At 36.9% G+C, this 18,663-nt stretch overlaps 1 protein-coding gene across 1 annotated transcript in view; it reads left to right on the top strand.

The window, feature by feature from the left end:
- elovl4a (ELOVL fatty acid elongase 4a) overlaps positions 1-18,663 on the top strand; it is a 66,412-nt gene that overhangs the window by 12,222 nt on the left and 35,527 nt on the right. Inside the window, exon 3 of the mRNA XM_039747828.1 lies at positions 9,669-9,856. Within this exon, the coding sequence (XP_039603762.1) occupies positions 9,669-9,856 (188 nt within the window). The remainder of the gene's footprint in view (positions 1-9,668; positions 9,857-18,663) is intronic.

The raw sequence follows: 18,663 nt of genomic DNA, 5'->3' as shown, positions 1-18,663 counted from the left end.
AGCAGAGCCAACAGCCTCTGTTTTATGCTGTGCTTTTCTATAGAAAACACAAAGGCGCTGCTCAAATACAGATATATCCTGTAACTACCTACATACTGTACACTGTAGGTCAGAGAAAGTAGCTGAACTGCAACTTTGTGCTTAGAGTTCTATTTCTGAGCCACCACGTTTCACTGCAGAAGCTGAAAATGTGGCACATTCACAATTTTGTCTTCCATTTCAAGCTTAAGTAAGGATAAAAACGGCATAGCCATTTTTGTGGGAAAGAAATAAAATCTAATTTGAAGGCAAAATAACAGAAATATTTACAACCCAATTTATACAGTTGCACTAAAAATTAAACAAACCTCATTTTAAAAGCAATTTATCCCTGCTTTTGTTGTTCATTTTTATTAAAAGATCAAAATGTTTTCAACTTTGGTCGTGTGCCAATTGTTCTAATACAGTCAATTAAAAAAAAGCACAAAAGTTAGACAAATGTTTTGTGCAAGCTGAATTTTGTAGTGGTGCATTCTGTAGTAGCACTGAGCCCTTTCTGTCATTTGCCCACTAACGACAGCACCCTTGCACTCTTGTTGCTTTTAGTTTTATGATTTCATGCATTCACCCTGATAGTTTTGCCCAACCCTTCTGGATCTGTTTTATCAAGTTTATGTAAGGTTGAAGCTAATGTTGGCAGAATTTTCACGATGCAGGAAACACATATAAACTCACTCATGCCAGAAAAATATAGAGTTGCCTGTAACTGTAACTTTGTGTCTTTGATGTGTCTTTTGTTGAAACTGACACCATTGCTGGATACCCACACCAATATTTTTTTTTCTTTGGTGATCATTTCTTGATTTAAAGGACTAATTGTGCAGAGTACCAGTTCCACTGTTGTAATTGTCTTCTAACAGGCAATTGGCTGCTCAAATAATCAAAATTTATATTACTAGCCGAAGCCCGCCATAGCATACGGTGGTGTAAGAATAGAAACGGAAAACGGTGAGAGAGGAATTCAGTATAACAAAGGCTTAGGAAACCACTGTCGCAGTATAATGAAAATAGAAAGGAGCGAAACCAATGCCAATGGTTGAGAGAGTACCTTCCTGTAGCAGGCTACGGAAAACATAGACATATATAGATAGACGCCGTATTCACTGTGTTGCCCAGTTGACACGATAAGTCAGCGCGTCCGCCATATTGCGGGTGGTAAAAGTGCCATTTAAACTAATACAGGTAGACGTGGAAACCGGGTTTTCTGATGAAAAAAACAATAATGTTTTAAACAGTATCGTTTACATACAACAGATTTTGGCGAATCGTTTATATGCAATTACAGACTAAATGCGTGCGTATCCCATGGTCTTAGAGTTGGTGGGCGAGACTCTCTGTCTTGCGTGCGCTCTCTGTCTTGCTTGCCCATAGTTAGAGTTGGCGGGTGGGGATTTGTGAGTTGCCGATCGTGGCTCTCTGCCTTGCGTGCGGTGTAAAGTCAATGTGGCTCAGAGGTGCATGTGGACTTTTGCACAGAAGAAAGCGACTGAGGCTGTGTTTGGTGAGTTGTTGCGTGCCTCGAGAGCGACGCTGGACTTGGGAGGACGGTTACAGATGGCGTGCGTGGCTCTGTCGTGCGTATCCCATGACGCGGTAGGAGGGTTAGAGTTGGTGGGTGGGGCTCTGTCTTGCTTGAGTTCACTGTCTTGTGTGCCCTCAGTGTCTTGCTTGCAATTAGTGAATTATATATATAGATATAAAATGTTTCACATTACAAATTCACAGTACATTTTACTAAGTAGACAAGAATTACAGTGCAAATGCAGGAGTTCTGTGAAATGATTGTTTTAAACATTTACAGCAATATACTAATTCTCTGGCAAATACAATTATGAGATAAAAGAAAAGACAAGCAGATTCTAAAGTGTTTCATATATGTTGTTATTTATTGATATTTGTACTAGTGATTGATTGACTGGTACCCCAATTTGGGTTGATTTTTGTCTTTTTCTATTTTGCTGCCAGGGTAGTCTCTGGCTAACTGAGATACTGGTTTGGATTAAACAGGTTTGAGAATGTTATGTGATATTATCATGGTGTTTATTAAGCATGATGTTGTTTTGGTGAATCTGGGAACTGAGATTGAGCGTATATATGTTGAAGAAAATTTAGCAAAAAGAATCTGAACCTTGAGAAATACTATATGAGAGGTAACATTGTGAAAAGTACTGTCTGGAAAACAACTACAAGCTGCTGGAGAAGAAACATATTTAGGAGTAGTAAGTATGAGGGAATCCAAATCTACTGTCAGCTGCCAAATATGGTTGATCTGGCATAAGCAATTTATTCATGATACTGAGTATGTTTAATGCTATAAAAATGATTGGAAAGCACCTTGGAAAAAATGTAAGAAAAAATAAGAATAACATTTAAGTGTTAGATTGGCTGAAATGGAAGAATGTAGACAGAATATTCAGCTTAAGTATTTGAAATCTTGGTACAAGGACGAGCATACCGTTAACAAAATAAAACAGTGAAATTTAAGGCAGATTGAGAGTATATATTTTGTGTACTGAAATGGCATTAACAATAAGGTTAAAGAAGAAGAAAAAGTACTGGACCTAGATATATGTTTGTGATTTTCAAATGAGAGAAAACGTTTGTGCCATTTGATGGAGATATTTCAACCTAAAAGCAGCATTAAAAATAACTGAAGTACTGTAATGAAATACCCATAATGGGTGATCATATAAAAATGGTTAGAAAACGTAAAGAGCAGAGTAGTTTTCTTCCTCAGTATAAATTACCAAAACTGTAGAAGTGTAGACTACAGTGGACAAAGAGAAAAACTAGTGGGAAAAGTGTGATTTGCATTGATAAATGAACACAGGTTCCAGCTACCACTGTTGCAATCTTTGGGAAGCAACCTAGCGTGTTTCTTAATTAATGGTTTTAAGTTTAATCACCTGGCTTTATTGAAGGATAAAATAATCGTATCACAAATTCTACAGTTTGATATACCCACTTGTGAATAAGCCATCCATCTTTTCTTCAGTCAGTTTAATTAGTTTTATAGATACAGGGAGAATGTGGAAATTCCAAACAGACAGCGAGCAAAGCTAGAATTTTAACTTGAGAATGGTGAAGCGGCAGTACTAATTTCTGTGCTACCATGCTCCCCTTTGTGAGTCATGCATCTACAGAAAACCGACTTTATATTACTAAAAAGAGTTTAACTTGTGGGCTGTGGCTAATGTGTATAAGTGAGCTAATCCAATATTAAATCAGCTAGTGAATACACTACTGACCATCCAGTCAGTTGTACTGCTTGTGTCTCCGTCTTGGTTTTTATTATGCAGTATTCACAGCATGAATGAAGTACACCTAGTAAGAAAATAATAAACCTAGAAAATAATACACCTTGAATGAAAGATGATTGAAATACACATAGTTAAGTGCCAGGCACTCTTGATTTCATTAAAGAAAGAAGTGATTTCATTTCACAATGTACTATACCTCTGTAGGATGACACATTGATTCACTACTTCCATACAGCTGCCTGTGTCCTGGATTCAGTCTTTTCATGTTGGGGTTTTCAGCATTCTCCTCATGTCTGTGTGGGTTTTTCCTCTGAGTACTTTAGTTTTCCCCTCACATTCTGTAGAATAGGTATGTGGGACAGTGGGTCCTGCGATCAACAAGTGCCCAGAGCAATGCCTTGTGATCTTCACTAAGTGGGTCTAAGGTTGCTATTTTTGCTGTACCTTCAGAGGCTTGTACTATGATCAGGATAAACTCTGCACATTTTGGTTACAATCTTAGTTGTTCATACATATTGTTTTTATTTTGTTAATTTCTTCCTACTTTAAATTCCATTCATTTTCAGGTAACACTTGAAGTATTGGAAGTAATACACTTTTGTTTGTTATATTTTATAAATTTGGCAATTATTGTCTGGATGCCTTGATTTTGTAATTACGCATTGGGAAAATTATATCTAGCATTAAGCAGTCACAAAAGCTCTAAATTAAACAATACCAAAAAATACCTGAATTCTTAGACGTGTTACACAGTGAAGTGGGTGATGTATACAAGAGACTATTCAAAGCTTTTGACTTAATAGCTAATATGATTTTAAAAATATATTTTTGGATCCGTTGACTGACTTTTGCTCACTATAAACAATTTCAAAATGGATTTTTTTTGCATTTGTTGTGTATTTTAGAAAACTATAATGTTATGCTTCCCTAGAGAATTAAATGGTAATGCGGAAATCACACAAAAATCCCTCAGACCCGTAATTATTTTAGAGCCGTTCAGGCATTTGACCTAGGGAAGTCTAGAGGCTTATTTGATATTTTTTTTTTGTGATTTTAGCCCAGAAGCTCTTTTCAGTATTTTCTGTGATTCTTAGGGTAACTTCCAATAATACATTGGTTTCCTACGCTTCATTAACTTTTTAATTCTCTTTGACACATTTTTGATGATGACTGAATTTTACTTTTCTTTGGCTGCAGTCAGGAACTGTTTCAGTGTAGGTTCAACAAAAATGTACCTGTGACTCTGGAGGTCTGCTCTCTGTGGGATTCGCAGGACCCAATGCAACGCAGAATTGATTTTAAGCATTGTGGGCGGGAGTGGGAAAAAACATTAAAAAAGGAGAATACAAGACTGTAAAAGTCAGTAAAGGCAAGTCTGACATTTCATAGTCATTTTCAATTGTTATTAATGGCGATGGCAAACAAGTGCTCTTTGCTTGCTGTGATAAATGTGCTAACATACACTGGACAAAAGTCAGGCACGTCAGGTTTAACGTGAATGGTGCAGTAGTGATGTTCAAACTAAACTGATATTCTTGCCAAACCTGTCAAAAGTAACAATTAACGCTAAAAGCGAAACACAGGATAAATGTTTTTGTTTGCAAGGATATTGGACTTTACGACAGGGCTATAATTCCTCTTGAGCAGCACCTTGACACGGCAGCCAAAACTGGAAAGCCTGAAGTTTAAAGAGAGTCTGCCCCCCAACTAAAATTTTTTTAGCTTCTTTAGGAAAACTGAGTTGCTTCACAAACAGTAACAGTACACGTCACAGTAGAGAAATACTGTACCTTGTTTGATTGTTTTTACTCTTTAAGGTCAACTGATTGCTAGCACTCTTAACAATGCCCTCTCACATTTATTGCATTCAAAAGCAAAGTTTTGCTTTCTATAGTTTCTAAATTATTAACTTTAAAAGACAATCTAAGCTCTTTTAATATAATTTTCATTTTAGTGAATTTTATTTCTTCCATAATTTACAGATGTGCAGGCTCCCAGCTTCAACGATACTTGATAAGCTTTCTCAAATATTTTGCTGTTATTTGGTTTCAACGGTGGCATGTACACATGCTAAGTGGGAATTTTTTTATTTGAATGAATTCTCAGATTCATGGCTCATGTTCAGCATTTCATTTCTCTTGTATTGTAAGGACTACACAAACTCTAGAAGCTCATCTCCAAGATTTTTTGTTAACTTACAATGGCTATAAACTGAGGACTACAATATAAAACTTTCACCATTACATTTTAAGCCCACTTTTACTATTACAATGTTATGGGGTCTGAGGCCTTTCCTGGATGTATCAAGTAGAAGGTTAGATTAAAACCTGTTTGTTATGTGAACCTATCACACACAATCATGCCCACACTCATGCAAGATCAAGTTTGAGTTTCTAGTCGAATAACAACCATATTGGTGAGATGTGAGTGACAACTTAAAAAGGTGGAGCAAAGTCCAGGGACATCCTCACTGAAAATTTACCAGTTTAGCATTGTAAGAATGGCATGGTGATATAGTGGTTAGTGTTAGTTGTCCATAGTTCAAATAATCTGGGTTCAGTATGTATGTTAAATTAGTTTAATTAATTTTCTTAACTTTAAAGGGTTATGGCATAGCTAGGTTTCTTTAATTGAACTTCTTTCATTAGTAATATTATTTCTTCTACAGTAAGTAATGAGAAGTGAAGCAAAAATGACACCTTTTATTGGCTAACTGAATAGATTACACTATGCAAGCTTTTGAGGCAGTTCAGGCTGAGAACTTCATATTGTAATCTGTTCAGTTAGCCAATAAAAGGTGTCATTTTGCTTCATTTCTCTTTGCATCCATAATGACTAACATGGTACATCGCCTTTTACAGTCAGTGAGTGGCTTGGTGATCACATGGGCTGCAGTAGTTGTCGTGGGGTTAAGGATAGGATCCAGGTTCTAAAGTGCCCTAAGAATATCAGAATAGTGAAAGGACCATTGGGTGATCCCTCAATATCATACAGGATTTTTTCAGTAGAAGAGGTGACAGCAGGGAGGCTGATTATCTTGTACAGGGCCCAGTGCAACGCCATTCAAGGAAGGATAAAAAGAAGGTATTTTCAAATAGACTTCCAGTTTTATAGTATACTAGTAACGGCGCACTGTACGATAACATGCAGTGAATACACTTGACTTGAGCATTCCTAGTTTTCCTACTCTTTCTCTGCATGAGTTTGCTCAGAGGTTGATGCGCTTGCTGCTTCCTGAGCAGCTCTTCTTTCCTCCACCCTATCGGCCCACTTCTTCTCTTCTTTCATTGGCATCTTTTTGCGTTAAACCTGATTAAGTCAGCGTTTGTGTTGCAATTACTTAGTACGTTTTCTTTCATTTTTCACTTAAGCTGGCATTTAAGTCTTCAATCTGCCTCAAGAATGATTTAAGATATGAAGATGAAGAGGTGGGGATGAGTGACGGCAAACATGGCCGCCCTGTTGGCCACTGCTGAGAGTTGATTTTACAATAAAATAAAAATAAAAAGAGGAATAACTTTGGAGGTCAATCATCACCCCAAAGGTGGATAGTAGACATCACATAGTATTTGTGTACCAAATCTCAGGTCAATAGGTCAAACGGTTTGCGAGCCACAGGTGATTTAAAATCCTGGACAGACAAACTGACAGCCACGATAGCGTATTACCGTATATATAAACATATTATAGTAGATCACTAGAATTTACTCATTATTAATTAGGAAAGGATTTTTTTTTGGGGCGGCACAGTGGCGCAGTGGGTAGCACTGCTGTCTTGCAGTTAGGAGACCCGGGTTCGCTTCCCGGGTCCTCCCTGCGTGGAGTTTGCATGTTTTCCCCGTGTCTGTTTGGGTTTCCTCCCACAGTCCAAAGACATGCAGGTTAGGTGCATTGGTGATTCTAAATTGTCCCTAGTGTGTGCTTGGTGTGTGTGTGTCCTGCCCTGCCCAGGGTTTGTTTCCTGCCTTGCGCCCTGTGTGGGCTGGGATTGGCTCCAGCAGACCCCCATGATCCTGTAGTTAGGATATAGCGGGTTGGATAATGGATGGATGTTTTTTTGGTCATGAAAGTCATTAGATGATGAAATGCAATCATGAAGGGGTAAAGTATCAGTTTCATTTACAATATATGTTTTTTCCTCGAGAACCAAAGCATACTGTATTATGTTAAAAATCTTACCCTGTTATCATCTTTGCTAGTTGCAGCTAATGAAGTTAACAACTACCCAATACTTATTGTATGCTTGTTAGGGTGCTGATTATTATTCTTTAACTTCACTTTCCCTTTCCAAGTTGAAACTTTTTCTGGTTGAATCAGTAATTTATGTTCTATTAATTTATCATTTCTGTACGAAGAAATAGTTTGAATAAGTAGCTGTCTTCAGCCTCATCAGAAATTTGGCTAACAACAAAGGAGAGATCAGCAAGAATGGCAGTTAACAGCTCACCTTGCATTTCTAGAAAACCAAACCAGTTAATCCATGTTTTTAATGATCACACAGTGAGTGTCCCAGCAGCTTGAGATGTAGTTGAGGCGTACATGCTTTAAAAGGATTCAGCTCAAAGTCTACAGGGACCAGATGCACTTAGGGGATTGACCAAATATCTGATATAAATATAAATACATTCAAAACAAACTTGGGCCTTTCCTTGGACACTTTTGTTGGGATATTTACACTTGAAAAGGACCTTACCTTATAGCTTCAACTCATTCACATTTACTAGTGCTCCTGACATTAAGTAAAATGTGTTTTCTACGTGATATTCTCAAACCTGCTTAATTCAAACAAGGGCGGTACTGTGGGGGAGGAACTCTTATTGGCGCCATCTGGGAGATGAAGCTTTAAGCATTAAAGGAAGAAATCCAAAAGACAAGCACAGAGGTCATAATCCAGATGTTAGGAAAGCAAAGCAGAGCAAAAAAATCAAGCGGCTCACCACAAACAGAATATTTAAACCTCCACATCATGGCTCTAGGATTTGGCATCTTTAAGTGATATGTCTCCTCCAGTCACTTTCCTGCTTGATTAAACAATAGTTTATCAAAAAAATGATTGTGGAGCATGGCTGTGTAGTCAAATGAAAAGAAAGGCAGATGACAGAGGCCAGAGCAAATTTGGACACCTCTTTGTCATTTTTTTTTTCAAGCTGAATATACTGTGTTTCCAGATGGAAGGATACTATAAATGCATTACAATTAACTGTTAACACAGGCCATTCTTTTCTTATCTATCCAACAATCAGTTTTTAACACCTGCTGAATCCAATTCAGAATCTATGGGGAGAGTCAGAACCTATCCGAGCAGCAGCAGCTGCAAAGCAGGAATGAGCCAGGAATCTGACATCACTAAGCGGTAGGCCACACTCATTCCAGGCCAGTCATTTACTTAACAAGAGTGCCACAAAGAAAAACATAAGCAGTCACAGTAAGAACGTGTAAACTCCACCAGGCAGGCACTGAGCGAGGATCTGAATCTGTACGTGTAGGTTATGAGACAGCATCGCAAACCAATGCACCAGCACCACTATGCAACTCATAGTAGTGTATCAATTCAATGTCTCTTGGAAAAGTTGTTAAGTGAGTATGTATACTTTTTACGTTTTTTTTTTCCTAAAAAAATACTTTTATAGCATTTTTATCATTATTCCCTTGGTTTGATTCTCATCTAAGTGGCTATCTTTCCCTTATGTATGTCTTAATTGATGTTGGGTACTAGGCCATCTCTTGCATTCATTAGTATTTCTTGCAAGACAAAAATCAACACATTTGAGAAGGCAACCTTATCCTTATCTTTTTTATTTATTCTGTGAGTCCAATTCACTTCAATTTTGTCTTTTTTTTGGAATATGATTCTTATAGCAGCTTTTCACCATCTATCCTTGATTTGAAGTGCTGACTCCTTTCCATTGCATAACATGGCAAAATTTCCTCTTGTTTATGCAGTTCATATTTAGTTGGGAAATTAAATTGTGCTACATGTTACAACTATTGTGCACTTTTAGTCAAATTATTAATTAGAAATTATTTGTACATGTTAAATGGACCAGCAGTTCAATCTATAGTACTTTGCAGTCAGCCGTAAAAATGCCTAATACTGATGAATGATCTCAGTGCCAAAAGAGAGAAATAACCTCTTACCATTACTGTCAGAATTACGAGGGAACAATGTTTTTCACTTGTTATGCATTCAAAACAAGCATATATTTTACATTCTGAATAATTATTAGGTGGGACGTAAATCCCTGAGGGTACCTATTAAATGAGCACTAAACTTTAAAATGTGCTTCTAGCAAATAGAACATTGCTTTATTTGTGGAAAATATTTAAATTATTTTGAATTTGAACTAATTATTAAATCTTTTTTTTCAGACAAGAGGGTAGAAAACTGGCCCATGATGCAGTCCCCCCTGCCCACTTTAGCAATTAGTTCTCTGTACCTCCTTTTCTTATGGCTGGGCCCAAAGTGGATGCGGAACCAAGAACCCTTTCAGCTACGTTCCGTACTCATTATTTACAACTTTGGGATGGTCATTCTGAACTTCTTCATCTTCAAAGAGGTAAGATGTTAAAACTTTTCAAACAAAGTTAGTCTGTACTACTGGGAACAAAGTACACCTTCAAAGAGATGATTTTTTGTGTTCATAATGCAGATCAGGTAAACATGCATTGACTATAAGAATAACCATTCATCCATTCATTAATAACACTTTATTGGTGGAACGGTGGTGCAGTGGTAGAACTGCTGCCTTGCAGTAAGGAGACCAGGGTCTGTGGCCCTGCATGGAGGTTTTCCCCATGTCTGCATGAGTTTCCTCTGGTTGCTCCAGTTTCCTCAGGTTAGGTGAATTGGCAATACTAATGATTTTTTCTCATTTTTCCATAACTTGCTGTTTTCATTTATAACAGTTTGTGGTGTTCTTTAGCATCTTGGACTGTGCACATTTAATTTGATCTTTCTCCATACTGTCTGGATTTTTACACTATAAGTTCCAGTGCTGTTACATTAAATACTGCTGTCATTTCTAGTTGCAATACTAAAAAATACGTCTCAGCCAGTTTTGTAGTTTTTAAGAAAATGGAATGTTTGTACTTTTTACAAAGTTTGTACATTATTAGATGCCAGCTTTATCTATCCAGTAGACGTGGTGTAAAATGCAGTGGGCTAAGGGAGACGCAAAAGCTAATCAGAAAGCATCATTTGAAACATTTTTAGGAGCGTTTCTAAAATATTTGAAATCAATTAACTACATTAGAAAATGCATCTTAAAATAAAAAACTGTTTTTGTCAAATAGTTTTCATTTCCATTCCAGCAACACTATGCATAAGTAACTGGCTTTCTATTCGCACAAGTAGAGATCTCGATGAAAGTCACTCGACAGCTGGAATGGGAATACGGATACCATCCACCACAAAAACATGGCAGGCTTACCCAAAAAAAAGTCAAAGAACTCTATCTGCAGATTTGACTAATCAGATTTTTAATGGACAGTGTTTGTTTTCTGGGAGGCTAACTTCACTTGAGCCTTATTATTAAGGAGTGGTGGCTCGGAGGCTAAGGATCTGCACTGGTATCCCGAAGTCTGCCGGTTCAAATCCCCGTCACTGCCAAAAAGAGATGCTACTCTGCTGGGCCCTTGAGCAAGGCCCTTAGCCTTCAATTGCTCCAGGGGCACTGTATAATTTCTGACTCCAAGGGGTATGTGAAAAACCAAGTAATTTCCTTCCATCCATCCATTTTCCAACCTGTTGAATCCGAACACAGGGTCACTGGGGTCTGCTGGAGCCAATCCCAGCCAACACAGGGCGCAAGGCAGGAACCAATCCCAGGCAGGGTGCCAACCCACCGCAGCCAAGTAATTTCCTTTGGGATTAATAATAAAAAAAAAAATAAAAGTACATGCTACTTTTTATGAAACAAATACACAAACTACTAATTAAATGTTGCTCAATATTTGATGACTGGCCCCACAACTTATTTTTAAATAATGAGTTGTGCATAACTTCTTGTTTTTTGATCTTTTAATAAATTTATTAAAAGCATATAACATTCCACATCACTTCTAAAATGGTCAGGAGTGGGAAATTAAACGACACAGCGTAAATTGCATCCTACTAATAAAACTATTGTAAGTGATGTGTAAAAATCTCCCTGAAGCAGTTGGGGCTTCTAAGGTTAGAAGTTTTCCCTGGCTTGCTTATCCTTGACACCATCTACTGATTAGCTGTAATCCGTGGATTTTAGACAGTGACACAAATTGCTCTGGTATTGATCTCAGCAGTCCTTGCCTTCTGCCTGTCAAGACAGCTCAAGAAAACGCAGAATGCAGCTGCATACATTCAGGAAGAAGTATAAAGTGTTCTTCACTGTCTGGTTGATCTGATTTCCTTGGCCTCAAAAACCCGAGGAGATCACATTCATCCTGCTCAAATAGTTAATTGAGCAAAAAGTAATCTAAATTAGAATGGATATGAGTTGACTTTTTATCTGTTTATTATTACATTTTGGCATTGTAATATTTGATTTTTAAATGTATTACTGAATTTTATTTATACTTAAGAGCAGGTATTTAATTTTAGAAAACAGTTTTCTTAGGTGGGCATTTGATTCATATTGTATTATTCTTATGTACAGGGTGGTCCAGATCTAATTATGCAGATCCAGATCATCTGAATTATGCGGGGACGATTCCAGTTCGGCGCAAAGACGATTTTTCATGTCGTCAGTTCGCACACTTCTCGATGGTCTGGGATTGTTCGGGTGATTTTCTATGTAATAAACTTAATAAGTTATAGCTTAATGAAAATTGCATAATTAGATCTCGACCACCCTATACAATATATGATAGACGCCTTAATTCCAAGTGATTTGCATGCTCAGGATATGTCACAAATTTTTTTTTTGGAGTTGGAGATCAAACGAGCTGAATGACTCTCTCAGGATCATACTTAGAGGAAGGGGTGCAAATTGGTCCAGCAGTCTGGTGGTTTAGAGTCCAGTGCCTTAGCCATGACATGACACACACTGCTTATTCATATCAGTTGGCTTAACAGTCATCAGCTGGTAGAGTTAGACAGGGAGAGCAGAAACATATCAGAGACACCGTCCCATCTTGACAAAAGCAAGCAAAGAACATGTGCTCTGTATAAGACTATGGAGGTAAAGCATTTTTTAACATTTTAGAACAAAAATGGTGCTATTGTCTGCAGAACAGCTTTTCAAATTCATGCAAAAGTTTGTCTTTTATGTGCTGTTTTTGTTATACTCATAATGAATATTGATACTGAGCTTAGTTAAACTGATTAAAGTTCTAGGGAGAGTAACAAGACTAAACATTATGTAATTTGTTGAATATATCAATTTGTCTATTTTGAAATGGCCTAATGTACAGAAAGACTTATGGAGAGAAGGAAAGTATGGTGGCAGCACTGGGTACAAGGCAGGAATCAGTCCTGTTCAGGGTGCTAGTCCACCACATAGTGCACTCACTCACACTAGAGTCACCAGTTAAACTAACACGCCTGTCTTTGACACTCTGGAGTAAAAACAGACTGCTGATAAACAACCAATAGACAAATTCACCTGAGCAAAGTGAGAATGTGAAAGCTCGTCCAGACAGTGAATCTGTCCTTATTCACATACAGCACGGTCTGAGGGTGAACTTTTTGACAGAAAGGGAAAAGGAATTATTATGTAGTTTATATTGTGTAATCAGTTTTGAAATCAGATCGATGTACATGTTTGAATTATGTCTTTCTATTTGCTGACCTGTTTTTAGATATTTTTGAATGTTAATGTTGCCTTCTCGCTCTGAGCTTTCATGAACTCATCCTTCGGTTGGTGTAGCTTTAAACACCTGCACTCACCTTTCAGCTGAAGACAGGACTGACATTACATTTCGAAACGTGACTCTGCCTTGTGCCTGATGCTGCAGGAATATGGGTCTGCTTCCCATGATCCTTTAAAGAAATGAATGGGTTTAGAAAATAAGCAAATGCACTGTTTTGATATTTGCATTGTATTGAAATGTCCTCCTATTGATTTACTCATGAATGCATAGAACTTGTTAATTGGAAGCATCTTGGTTATGTTTTTGAAACAAACTAAAATGTATCATTATGTATACATTAGTGAAAAGAATAAGTTTGATCTAAGAAATATCAAAGATGCATATTCTGGTCTTACTAGCTTCCTCAGTGGTAAGGAGGCTACAGTGGGGCCTTCACTATGCTTTCTGCCTTGGATACCATTGGCACAATTTCTTTGTTGTTCCTTTATTTCATGTTAAAGCCATGTTGTAAGTGGGGACGGTTCATTAGAGGCACATAACTCTTTCCAAAAATGCACATAATGCTTATTTGAAGAGTGGGTGTTTTTTTTATTAAAGGTTATTTCTTTGAACCTTGAATGTTTGATTAGTATAGTAGCTGAATACAGCAAATAATGTTCAGATGCAAATGAGTGGCCATAACAGGAATTAATATTAATTTCAGAAAAATAACATTATTTAAAGAAAGGTATTTAAACTGTCAGCTTGATTTTAAAAAACATAAATCTACATTATGCTTAAGTGCACAGTATAACTCAGAAATGAGTAAAAATGAAAAATAATTTTATCGATTCTTACCTGACAAGATAATTAAACAAAGCATTTTGAAACAGAACACAAGAAACATAAACAGACATAAATTAAGAGCTCTTGGTAGACATGAGATAGCAGATATGAATTGAATATCAGAGTTCCATGTGTGAAATGAGTGCACTGAAATACTTTTCAGTGCCATATAAAGGAAAAAGCTTTAAAGATTTTTAAAAAATGTATTCACATCGCAGTATCAATATTATCCTTTGTGTTTTCTTTTATTTTTCTGCTGTCTTTAAATTATGATGTTACCAGAAAGGGTGAAACTGCTGAAAGGCAGCTAAGCAAAAATAACGTTTAGATGAATCTTTTTACTCTATTTCTATTTTTTGTGACTGACATAATGTATCTTTAAGTCTTCCTTAGAAACGAGAATGCATTTCCACTGCCAGTCAGCAGATAATACTGCTGTATACTTTATGATACGACTTCATTCTTTCAAGTGTCTTGTCATTAGTAACTATCCCAGGAAGAATGGCAGTTTAAAATTGCTGCAGATCTGCTGCAAACTGACGAGCTCCCAGATAACAGAATGCCCTGCTGTTGCTGCTAAGCACAGCAGATCCATGGTTGTCCTCATACTTTTAGCCGACAATCAAAGGTTTTGGATAAGGATGATGCTACACCCCATGTTGGCGGTGCATATTTAAAGCGGTCAATGTAGAATGAACTTCAGGGTCTCCTCAAATGTTTTGGATTCTAAAACTAATTACATTTTGGTGGCTTGGCTTTATATTGTTTTTGAGTGAAAATTTCCAAACTTTTCATGTATCTGTAAATACTTTTTTACAACATTCGAAACATTTTGATGAGAACAGACCCATCAGCCCAACAAATCACACCAAACCTACCCACCTAATTTCTGCAAAATAATATTAAGTCGAGATTTATAGATACCTAAAGTCCTCGTGTCTACCACATTACCTAGTAATTTTTTCTGTGGTTCTCGGTGTGAAGAAACAATTTCAATGTGTGTGTGAAATTTGCCTCTAGAAAGTTTCCAACTGTGCCCCAGTGTTCTTGAAAACTAATTTTAAAGTTACAGCCTGGATCCACTGTACTGAATCCTGTCATGTATTTTAAAAACCTTCAATCATGTCTTAAGTGCACTGCTTACATTTTTATTTGGCCCACTGCAATAATAGATTATTGTTAGTATCATTTATTTTTAGCCGGAGTTTTTCTTTTCTCTTGCAATTTAAAGATTGAATTATGTAGTTTTAGAGAATGCTTCATTAAAATTTAACTAGACCAAGTCCAGCATAGAGACAATCTACTAATTCTAGGTTTGCTGAGTATGAACTATAAAGTGAGATTGAAAATTTTGAACCTTTTCAGGATAAGGAAGAGGAACATGACAGTTTCCCTTATGTCTGGTGTCCACCAATGTGCTTTGGGGTTACCTCCATGACAGGCCTGTTGGCCATAGCTCCTTGAAGCTCCCTCCACTGCTGAGGCCTTGAATATCAACCATTTGGACTTTCAGGGGTGATAGTTGAGTTCATCCTAAACAGAGGCATCTACTAATAATTCCTAGCAAAACCTCACTACCTGTTTGCATTTCTGTTCTACCAGTGTTAAACCTTTCTTGGCCAGCTTACCGCTAGGTGCTGATCAGTTGGCAGCTCAGTACCTGTGTTTACCCAAGCGTCCAGGACATTTGATCTCAGATCAGGTGACACAGCTATAAAGTCAAACACTGATCTTGGGCATAATGTTACTGTGATGTTACAGTTTTATTTGCCATTTACTGCACCTCCTTAAACTGACGCCTCAGATCATTTAGTGCTTGTGTTTGGCTATCTTACTTTTTTGGATGTAATAAAATATCAGGATCCTAAAGGGGCAAAACTTAGTTATCTTGAAACCCAAGAATCAATAGTTCTGTAATGAAACATAGCAGTCTTTCATGTTTCATTTTGTACATTGATTGGGGAAATACAGATTTGAATTTGAGTAACATACTGCATTGCGTTTTAATATTGATTGAAAGACTACCTGTGTTTTGTGCACTAATTTATCTTTGGGCTAAACAAAACAACCAACAAAATAAACATATGACAGTTAATCATGTTCCATATTTAAAAAGAGTTTGCTTACCTCTTTTCAGTAAGTGTATTCTAAGGTATGATTTTTGCACACTCATTAAAAAAAATAATAAAGTCCATCCATCCATCCATTATCCAACCCGCTACATCCTAACTACAGGGTCACAGGGGTCTGCTGGAGCCAATCCCAGCCAATACAGGTTGCAAGGCAGGAAACAAATCCCCGGGCAGCGTGCCAGCCCACCGCAGAATAATAAAGTCTTATTTCTAAAATGTCTTCTGTTAAAACTGCATCACTCATACAACAGTAACCCCAGTAAAGGAGTGAGACATCAATGCAGCATCATTTGCATAAGATGACTACTTTTGGTTTAGTTGCACGGCACAAAATTCTGTCATTATGAATGAATTAGTAGATCCCTGCATGCTTTTAATATTGTTAAATAAAATGGAGATTGGGAGAATTTCAGCCAGTTGCAAACAGATCCTAGCCAGTTACACCAAGGACTGATCCAAAACAAATTAATTGCAGTGTATCGGAGAATAATGGTAAGTTCTGCGGCCTACAGAGAATGGTGGGTGATAGCAAATGGTGAGTGAATGATCTAAAAAAGAAATTTGCTAAAGCAGCTGATGGTAATTTGTTAAAATGGGTACTTGGGGACAACATAGTTTACTGGATGCCTAAGGAACTCCTTACAGGAGAGAGTATTAATAAATGAAAAGCTTACCATATGCAAGCTACAAACGCAAAATAAATTACTGTGCTTAACACCTCAGCAACTGGGTAAAAATTGTAATTTGTAGTTAATAAATGATAGCTTAAACACTAATAAAAACAAAATGGCTGCTTATAGAAATAATAATAATTATTATTAATAATAATAATAATAAAATGTAGGCAGTTAAAATAGATACATTCTGATCAAATGATCACACCCATTTACATATGACCACATGACTTTGAAGTTGAGCGTTGCTTGGGACAGGACTTTATCTATATAATCTCACATGACCGTCATCATCAAGTCCTTCCATGAGAACCCTAAATACAATGAGGACTGATCATTTATGTTAGGTAGAATGCCCAGAGGGGGCTGAGTGGTCTTGTGGCCTGGAACCCCTGCAGATTTTATTTTTTCTCCAGCCGTCTGGAGTTTTTTTTTTGGCTTTTCTGTCCTCCCTGGCCATTGGACCTTACTTTTATTCTATGTTAATGAGTTTTGTCTTATTTTTCTTATTTATTTATTTTGTCTTTTTTCTCTTTCTTTATCATGTAAAGCACTTTGAGCTACATTATTTGTATGAAAATGTCCAATTTAAATAAATGTTGTGGTTGTTGTTCCTGCTAAATTCAAATAGAAACTGGCATTTTTTTGTCACACATATTGAAATAAGTCCACTTAACTGTAATCTTACCTATTTATTCTACTGTAAAGTACTGTATAGCACTTCAAAGAATGTAATTTCTCCTGTTATCTCCAACTATCAATTAGTCCTTTCCTCTACACTTGTATATAAACTTTGTGTAAATGAAGTGTATGTAAAGTTGAAAATACGTATATTTGATAAAATTCTTCATCTGAAAACTAAAATTGTATCAATAAACAAATGGAACTTGCAGTATTTTAAATATGCATTTGCTTTAAACGTGCAAATGCAATTTAATCAACTCTTAATAACGGTGATCTTGTCAATAAATTGAAATCATTTGAATGTTGCACACTGTGCATCATGAAGAAAAACTTTTATTGCTGATTCTCTTTCTTGACTTGACAGTTGAAAAAGGGGAATTTTGTGAAGTTTTTTTTGCAAACATTTGAAAGCGACATTGGGGCAACTGGAAAATAAATGGCCTAAAAATGACAGGCATTTTCCTTTTGCAAAATCTATGCAATTTATGGGAGTGTTTGTAATTTAGCTTGAGTTGAGGAAAACCGTATGCATTTACAGTGGTAAACCATGGACCTAACCCTCATGTAATTTTGAGAAATTATTGCATTACATATTGATAAGAAATTGCCCTCTGGCACCAAAAAAAAAAATACCATTCTATAAAAGAAACAAAATAGGAAATGTATTCAAGCACAGGGATTTTATGTTGGCTATGATGAAGGAGCACAGGCGTTACTACTCATTGTCTCTCACCATCAAACTTCCTGTTCATCATTCTGCCACTCCAAGCACATCTGCCCCATCAGTGGATAGTCTTTTAAGCTTGTTATAAAAATAAAGTTGCAAAGAGAAAGCAGAAAGGTTTGGAATCCTATCCAGGAAATCTATGTCTAATGAAAATAGCTGTATATGGTTTCTGGTACAAGTGACTGGCAAAGTCCAAAGAAAATTTGGGGTGCCAACCCGGCCACCCCATTTAATTTTGAAGAACAGAAAAAGGGATTTGGTAACAAAACAAACATAAAAAAAAAAACTTTGTAAATGGTCTCTTTATGGAGCTCTGTCCTGTAGTAGTCTTGGGTCAAGACTGAGACTGCCTTTATATGATTCAGACCAGGAAGGGTTGGACATATTTGAGCAATGAGGGTGGGTTCAGTTACCCTCATGGAGCAGCTTCTCTGAGCTACAGATGATGAGACAAGACTGTTAGCGACAGCACCCCCTCTTGTCCCGGACTGGTATTATATACCTGATCTGAGTCAATAAAGTGATCCACAGAT

This window comes from Polypterus senegalus, chromosome 3, assembly GCF_016835505.1.
Source record: "Polypterus senegalus isolate Bchr_013 chromosome 3, ASM1683550v1, whole genome shotgun sequence".
NCBI classification, from domain to species: domain Eukaryota; kingdom Metazoa; phylum Chordata; class Cladistia; order Polypteriformes; family Polypteridae; genus Polypterus; species Polypterus senegalus.
This window is presented reverse-complemented; position numbering and strand designations above follow the sequence as displayed.